Genomic DNA, 9,023 nt, shown 5'->3' on the forward strand with positions numbered 1-9,023 from the left:
ATGAGGTGATGACTCAATAGAGATGGTGAGGAAGACGAGGCCCGATGGCCACCTCCAATTGAACAACTATGTGCAGCATAATGACCATACTTTTTATAGTAATTATATTAGACTTGTGATTTATCATATTTCTGACTTTGTGTTTGATTTTCGGTTGGGCCTCGACTTGGATTTTGATTGCTGCCCTGTCCACTTGATCTTGAAGGGTTGTTTCTTCCACCTTTGTGTGGGTTTTTTCCTCTTCCTCTAGCATATGATCTTCGTCTACTTCTACCTTGACCAAATGAAACTTCATATGTTCATGAGAAATCAATGATCCATGAAGCTCACTGTGAGAGGTCCTTTGTCTCTTCTATGGCCACAACAATGGCATAAAACCTTGCTGGAAAACTTCTCAAAACTTTTTCAACTATTTTCCTTTCCTCAAATATCTCACCATGAAACCTTGAGTGACCAACCCAATTAATATATAAAAAGAGAGTCTACATTCTCACACTCTTTCATCCAAAAAAATATTTTAAACAATAAAATTATCACTTACAATTATATTAATTAATTTAGTGGAGAGAACAAAAATATGTTGGCAACTTTCAGTTTACATCATTCTATCAAAATTTGTACTTAGCAAAAGATTAGAATGCCAAATTACAACAAGGGACACCTATGAGCCTAATAACACAAGCAATAAAATTCTATAGAGAAGACCATTGAAATTCATCATCTTTAATGACTCCACATCATCCTTAAGAAATTAATTCATTCCTTTCCTTAAAAAAAAAAAGGAGAAGAGAAAAAGAGCATTAGGGATTGTACCAGGCTACCAACTATAATGTCTTACACATAAAATATGCTTCAACCACATCTCGTACACTGCTCACGCTGCAATCCGAGGTTTACAAATCCCATGCTACACTTATACACACTAATAATACGACTGGAAAAGGACTGCTGCTCCACTTACACACACTAATAATACGACTCTGAATTGTCAGCCAAAAAGGTAGCTAATATCAAATTTGGAGATTTGAGAAGAGCGTACCTATGTTTCTCAATTCATCAACATCAAATTTGGAGATTTGAGAAGAGCGTACCTATGTTTCTCAATTCAACAACATCACAGATCAGGTGAGGTGATGACTCAATACAGATGGTGAGGAAGACGAGGTCTGATGGCCGCCTCCAATGGAACAGCTCTGTGCAGGGTAATAGCACGACCCTCATTCATATCAACTCCTTCAGTTCCTTCCGGAATGCTCCAATCGAAACCCTGCAACAGTCTTCCCACAGTGAGCAGAAGCATGCGCATGGCTAACCAAATGCCCGGGCAGGCCCTTCTCCCATAACCAAACGGTATATATGTGAAATCGTGTCCGTTCACGTCTATGGAACTGTTGATAAACCTCTCCGGCTCGAATTTTAGGGGGCTTTCCCACACAGCTGGGTCTCTGTGTATACCCCACGCATTGAACAAAACCTCTGTGCCCTCCGGTACATAATACCCTCCCACTCTGCACGGTGCCGCTGCAACATGAGGAAGGAGCAGAGGCGCCGCTGGATAGAGACGTAGAGTCTCTTTCACGGTGGCCTCCAAATATTTCAACTTCGGGAAATCCGATTCCTCCAAAATGCGCTCCCTTCCAACTATGACGTCCAGCTCCTGCTGTGCCCTTTTCAGCACATCCGAGCGGTTCAGCAGCGTTGCCATAGCCCATTCCGTTGTGTTGGCGTAGGTATCCGTTGCTGCGCTGATCATGCTCTGCAAAATAAAAGACATCTCAGTTACAGGCTTCTTTAAAAAAGTAAAAAAATAAAACAGGCTTCCTAAAAAGATAAAACAGGTTCCCATATGATGAGAGGGGTAAAACTGCCTTGAAGTTGAAAAGGTACTGACTATAGCAGTGGCCTTGACAATGGCGTCTTCGCTGCAAAACTCTTCGGCTTTGTCCACCAGATGTAGAAGCACGTTTATCAGACTCTCGTCATTCTCCTTCTTCATACAAAGGCGGCTGTTATCTATCACTCTCTGCAAAAACTCATCCCGTCGCCTGTGTAACTTCTTCATTGCCCGCTCGCAGCCCTGGAGATCTAGCCATCTAAGGAATGGAATATAATCCCCCAAATTAAACGCTCCCAGCAGCTCGCTAGTGCTGACGGTAATTATCTTTTTAAATTCTTCCACCTCTTCCTCGCTGCCCAGGTAGCTTTTGCGAGTGAGGATTAATCTCACCATAATATCAAATATTAGCTCCACCACAATCTCTCTCACGTTCACAACAGCCGAAGCCTCGCGGCCTCTGATTCCCATCTTCGCGCATCTCTCGAACAGACCACGCACTAACTTTGACATCTCCTCTGCTCGAATATTCATGGACGCCTCCACTCTGGAAGGAGATAGAAGATGCAGCGTGCAGATCCTACGCAGTTTTTGACACCGGCGGTCATATGGATCGAGGCCAAGCAGCTTACGATCGTAGCCCAAATGCCCCGCTCCCGCAGACTGTGGCCTGGAGGCGAGGTTCATGTCGTGTGTGGTGAGACTCTCCCTGGCTGGCTCCCATGAGGTGACTACGAGGACCTTGCGAGACCCGAATTTGAGGAGCATGAAGCGCCCATAGGTCTGGGCCAGGTCGTAAAGCGTCCGATGAAGAGGTAGCTTCGCGTCCAGCAAATGGAGGTGTCCAATAATGGGCCAAGCAGCAGGCCCCGGAGGCGTGCTCAGATTGTGCTCCCCCTTGTGGAACAATAGGAATTTAGCGTAGTGACATATTGCGAGCAGGGTGATCCCAACAATGGCCACCATGAGACAGCCGTCCATAAAATCGAGGGTTCGTTCCATTCTCGTCTGTGAACGAATGTGTGAAACGGGCATCATAACTATGTAGAATCTGTAAATGTAATGAATGGCGTCATAATTATGCCATCTCTCTTTCTCTAGATTACTCCAATGTAGATTTTATGAAAATTCCTAATTCAGGAATTTGTGGACCACAGAAAATGAAACAGTAGTTTCTGTTACTCAAATTCTAATAATTCTAAAATACTTTAGGAATTGGATGACCGCCCACAAATCACTGTTTGTAAGTAAAGGTAAACGTATGTTTTCAACATAGAAATTTTACATCAAACTCATATTCACACAGTAGCAGAGGGCAAGGGCTATAATGTAAAAATAAGATGTTCCCAACCCTTCACGGAGAGGGTAAGGGCTTTAATGGAAAAAGAAGATGTTCCCCTCACTTTACCGAGAAGACGCCCATGTGATAGGGTTGTCAACCGTACACGAAAAGAAGGATGTGAAATAAATAAAAAATTGAATTAAAAAAAAAAAAAAATTATTCAGCACTTGATTTCCTTCATTATTTTAATTTACATTAATTTGTATCAATTTTTTTATTTTGAATGTCAAAAAATTATTCAAATTTGTTTAATACCATTTTAGATTGCGCTTAACTCTGGATCTATCCAGTGCTTAATTTTCCATCAAATTTTTTGTGGTGCAAACTTTTTTCTTGAGTATAAAATTTGATTAAATATATTCACCTTGGGAGATTTGATCTCTCTTGATGCTTCATAGTTAGGATGAATCTAGGCTACTTTGATATATATAAGCTTTGTAGTTAAGATAGTTTACTTGAAGCTTTCTTGTTAATCTGTAAAACCTAATGAGCTCCTCTTCTATAACATAAAACCCAATAAGAATATATACCTCTGTCATTGCAACAGTCCAAGATATTAATTATCTTTGGATTAATTTTCTTTTTAATGTTATCATTCAATCTCCTTAATAAAGCTCAAGGGCAATTGTATCTAAACTAAGTTGTTATGAACATATTTTAATGAATTCTCATGTGTAGTTTAAAACTAATGGTTAACACAATCTAAATTGTGACTCTAATAAAAGTTAATACAAACAAACAAATATAAACAAAATGTAGGACGACATGGAAAAAAAATGTGCTTGTGTTTCTCTTTATGCTCAAGAATAAAATTTCAAACATATCAAATAAAATGAATAACATACAAAACAACGTGGAAAAATCTAATCTTTGAAGGTTATGTAAAAAAAGTGAGCATGGTTGTTTTTCCTAAGTTTTACCTCGAAGACATGCATCCATAGAGCTATACGGTTTGTGTAGTGTGTCTTTATTGAGTGGTTTTCTTTGCCAAATTAGATATGAAAATTGCCGAGGGTTATAATATTTGTTGTGGAAATTAGGATTTATTTTGATCTAGCTAAAAGCTTTTATTGCAATGTATGTCTCACAATAGTGAAGAATACATTTAAATAGGCTAAATTAGAGAAGAATACCGTGGGAGTAACCATGGGTTGTGAAAACATGGAGCCCGAAAATCTTCATCCGTAAATTTACTATTTATCTCAATTTTGTTTTTAATTTTTAATTTTTAATTTTTAATTTAATTTAATTTGATTTTTATGTAATTTGACTATTAGAGAAGAATATCATGGGGAAACCATTGGTTGTAAAAACTTGGAGCCAAAAACCCTCAATCCATAAATTTATTATATTATCTTAATTTTATTATAATGATTAATTATTAATATTTATTTTAAATTTTATTTTTTATGTAATTTGACCATTAGAGGAGAATACCATGGAAAAAACCATGGGTTGCGAAAATATGGAACCCAAAACCATTAGATGAATTTTCTGTTTTATCTCAATTTTATTTTAACTATTAATTATTAACTTTTTATTTTTTTATTTCTATTTTTTTTTTAATCTGTTATGTACTTTGAACAAGTCAAGGTGTTTACATAACATAATATAGTATACTTCTAAGCCCAACATTTAACAAATATTCACATATTTAACTCCTACATATCTGATATCTAATACCTACACATCTACTCCATTCTGGGTTGTAGATCGTCTCCGTGTATAACTAAAAATATATGATATAGTTATATATTTTAATATATTATATATCTTATTTTATTTTATAATAAACCATATTCCACTAATAAATTTTGTATGTTATAATATATTAAATGTGTTATGTATGGAGATGAATGAAATGGAGGTAAGTGGGTCTACACCGTGGTTGGAATTTAGAGTTAGCATGTGTTAATCTTGATGTAGGAAGAGAAGTAAAGATTGATTCATTGGTAGGCTCTGTAGTGAGTGCGAGAATCCTCTCGAAAGAGTATTGTTTAAATTACAATGTCTCGAGAGGGACTTGTTATCCTGAGCAGCTAATTTGAGTGGGGCTAGCGAGTTTGTCGGGCTTCGAACTAGTCGAAGCATGATGGAGTCAAGTTTGTCAAAAGAAACTCGACCCGTAACCAAGATTAAGATCTTGACTTGACTGAAATAACATATGGGATTTCATAAGTGAATCATTGTCATCAAGTTAAATAGGGTTTAGGCATAGAGTAAATTATGTTGTGAACCCACATAGCTAGGTCTGGGAAAAGAAAGTAGTGAGGCAACTATTGTGAAAGCTAAACGAGAGAGAATAAATTGTTGTCTTTGTATAAATATTCATGGGTATGGTGATTCCAAGAGAGAAAAGGGTGTGAACACCTTTTTATTCAAATAGATTCTTGATTAGAATAAATTTGACTACCTATAGTGATCGCAAGGGCATGGGATGAAACAATAGCACCAATATGTCCTCAGGCCTTGACGAGGCTTGTGGAAAAGAAATTTAATAGCCAGAGGAATCATCCACTAGATCAAGAGTAATCGGGAGAAGAAAATGAGGCAGGTTGAGTGACCAATGGAACATGTTTGAAGGAAGTGTTATTATGCTACGTCACGAGGGAAACCCTTGTAGGGGAAAAACAGCGGGAAGATGAGGCTTTTTACTCTCTCTTTCTCTAAATGCAAATGGATGCAAGTAGAAAGAAGTGATATCTATAGCCTTTGGGCTGCTACAGTGCACAAACCCTCTCTTTTTTCTCTCTTCCTATCCACTCTTAGGAACTTTTCTCATATATGCAACAAAATGCACTCAAATAGAATATAACAACTTTTCCTCCTAGTGGCCTAGTTATAACATAACCCAATAGCATACTAGTGGTTACATTTGACTCCTTCAACTCCGAAATAGAGCTACAATATTGGCTCTTATTAGTCTTCTTCATCATCACCATTTGGCTAGCTCCTTTTCCATGAATAATGGGGGTTGATGTGGCATCCTCTTGAATCATGGTGGTCAAAACATGAAGGTCAAATTTTGGGCAACATAGATTTTGCATACAAAAGTTGATTGAAGAGATTCTTACACCATTAAAAAGTTATATGTGTGTATAATATTGATAGGGTTGTGGTATATAGGAAGAAAACATTTACCTCTAGAAAGTTATGTTTGGTGCCTCAAACTACTTCCAAAATGTTTCATACCCCAATTTGCCAAACTAGGACTCACTAGTAAAAAAGTTCCTATGAATTGGTTTCTCCACTTTTTCCCCTATTAAAGCATCAATACTAATGACAATGAATATAATGATCCATTCTAAATCAGAAAAAAATAAATAAATAAAATAAAAAATAAAAATAAAATAAAATAAAAATGATTTGATAGTGAAAAACTAGCTTCAAGCACTATCAGATTTAATGATACTAGAAAACTATATCCTAGCTAGTAGGACTAAGTACAAAAAGAAAAAAAAATGAATTGTGGAAACTTTACATGAGGCACAATTAGATAGTCCTTGAAAAACTTTTTACTAGTGAGAAAATTCCTAGAAAGAAAAAATTAAAGGAAAGGAAGAACAAAATTAATGTATCAAGTTTGCATGTAATCAATTTAATTAGTAATAGGGCTATGGTATTAAGGTCATCCTCTAGTCCATTTCATCTAAATGACAAGAGGATATATTATCTACCCTCTTGCGTCACTTTCATATTATTATTATTAGGCTAACCAAGGAAGATTTTATTCCATATCTTGTAGGAGTAATAATAGGTCTCTTTTTAGTGTGACATTTTCTTAGCATCTTGTATAAAGAAATTTTACCAAACTATAAAGTAAAGAAAAATAATAATTTTTCAATATTACCACTTATTCATTATCTTATTATAAAAGTGTCCCTTGTAGATTTAAGAGGACATCCTCCAACAAATAGATCTCTTGGAATTCAAGTGTAGGAGGACTCAAGACTATCTCAATTCTCTTTGTTCAAGCACTCGCTTTCTTTGGAACACGTAGATCCACTATAAATAGTTGAAAAAGAAGCATGGAAACTACAAATAAAGAATCTTCGTGAAAATTTCCATGTTGTTTCTAACCCTCTTTTGTTTTTTCCTTGTATAAACATAAAGAGCTTAAGAAGAAATTCCAATACTAAAGAGTCACCCTTCCTTAATGTGAAAACTTAGCTTAGCCTATGTATTTAGGTTTCATACATTTAAAATGATTCATGATATTTTATTTTGATGCACATAATTCAGTAGCATGATGGTAAATATTTAGAAACTTAAAGAATTGTTGAACTCATCTATGTATTCAAGCACAAGGATCATTAAGCTCATGCATGTAATTAGGCACATTTGCAAAGGATTATAATAAAACTTCTTTCAATTTCCTTAATTGTGCCATTGATTAGCTTGGATTTCTCTCATATAATGTTAATTGGTTTTTATTGCACCCCTATCATATTAATGATTCCCTCATCCTTGCACCGACCTCTCTCAAAGCCTTCCATTCTTTTACAACTTTTCGTTTCCAATCAAAGTTGCTCTTGTCACTTACTAATATCGTTTGAAATAATTACCATAGAATGTTATTGTTATGTACCATGTGTAATGGGGGGTTCAGTAAATAGTGATAAGCTTAAGAGTGTTGATAACATAAGATCCAAAGCTAAGGCCATTGAGATTTTAACAAGGGCCATGTGGCACTCCTTCCTTGGAAAGTTCCAATGATCAGATTCAAGGATTGCTTTGGAGTTTGTTAGGACTTTAAGTGGAACAGAAGCATTGGTTTGAGATTTAATGTTGATAATAAATGGTGAATTTATCAATTGAGCTACAGGAATCCCCTTGCAGGGGGAAAGGTGGTCCAAAAACTTGAAACTCATTATTGATAGTTGGCCCCAATTCTTAGTCAAACCTTCTCCCATGCTCAATGTGTGGAAGGAAGTTTAAATTAAGTCATTTCTTTCACCATTGAAAGAAATGGTTACCTTCCTACAAACGTTTATCACCTATAAGGGAAAGTATGACATGATATTCAATGATCACATTAGGCTTTTAATACATCTAAAGAACAAGGAACTCCTCAATATCCCATTCTTCCTACTAAAAAGTGTAACAAACATGGTAGCTACTATTAGGAAATGAGAAAAACCAAAAAGAGGGTTGTATCTCTAAGGGTTAAGGAACATGAAACCACCTGGGTTGGGGAAAAATGAAAAATCCTTTAAATGCCACCTTTCCATCTCTTTTTTCCATACATAATACCTTTTCAAATCCAAGTAATAATATCTTTAATATTTATTTTTAGAACATCAATATTTAATATAAATATAATTTTCGGTGAAATCCATTAAAGTACAATGATATTGTATTGTCATTACGTATGAAGTTGTTGATGGTGTTGGACCTGCCAACATGTCAAGGGGATCTCCACGGTAAGAAGTCCCAATTAGACCTCAAACCATTTGGTGTAGGAGTCCTAGCAATGGGCCATATAGCAATGCCTTGACCACGATTTCACACAGAGGAAAGTAAGATAACTCTGTTGGTAGCAAGGGTGTGACCATTGTGGTGAGTTAAGAAGGTGCATGAGAGGTTCTAACCCATGTGGGTTGAGATGAGTGCGCCCCTTAGCAACTTGTAATAGTACTCGAATGTGAAGGGAACACGTGAGCGAAGATGAATCACAAGCTAGAAAGAAAGTCAGCTGGAAATCCAAAGTGATGGTTAAACCAATCAACACATTTCAGAAATATTCATACATGCGCATACAAAACACTCCATACATGTGTGCGTAAGAAACAAAATACATATGCCATTTAGAGTAAACAAGTCAGCTGGAATATAATACAACATATG

The 9,023-nt window shown here is 36.2% G+C and overlaps 1 protein-coding gene across 2 annotated transcripts; it reads right to left on the minus strand.

Annotated features, from left to right (window-relative positions):
• Window positions 1-708: 708 nt before the first annotated feature.
• Window positions 709-2,951, minus strand: LOC149229212 (flavonoid 3'-monooxygenase CYP75B137-like). Of its 2 annotated transcripts, XM_089375790.1 has the most exons (3): window positions 1,892-2,951; window positions 1,092-1,756; window positions 709-1,039 (listed from the first exon to the last, which is right to left on the minus strand). In XM_089375790.1, exons 1-2 carry the CDS (start codon window positions 2,870-2,872, stop codon window positions 1,139-1,141), a joined length of 1,599 nt encoding a protein of 532 aa, XP_089231916.1. In that variant the 5' UTR covers window positions 2,873-2,951; the 3' UTR covers window positions 709-1,039; window positions 1,092-1,138. The 2 variants fall into 2 exon arrangements, with proteins under 2 accessions (XP_089231916.1, XP_089231915.1); XM_089375789.1 differs by having other exon boundaries at window positions 710-1,756.
• Between the last annotated feature and the right edge of the window lie 6,072 nt (window positions 2,952-9,023).

This window comes from Pinus tabuliformis, chromosome J (genome assembly GCF_031772625.1).
Source record: "Pinus tabuliformis cultivar Carrire ecotype Pingquan chromosome J, CPIR1, whole genome shotgun sequence".
In the NCBI taxonomy this organism is placed as follows: Eukaryota; Viridiplantae; Streptophyta; class Pinopsida; order Pinales; family Pinaceae; genus Pinus; species Pinus tabuliformis.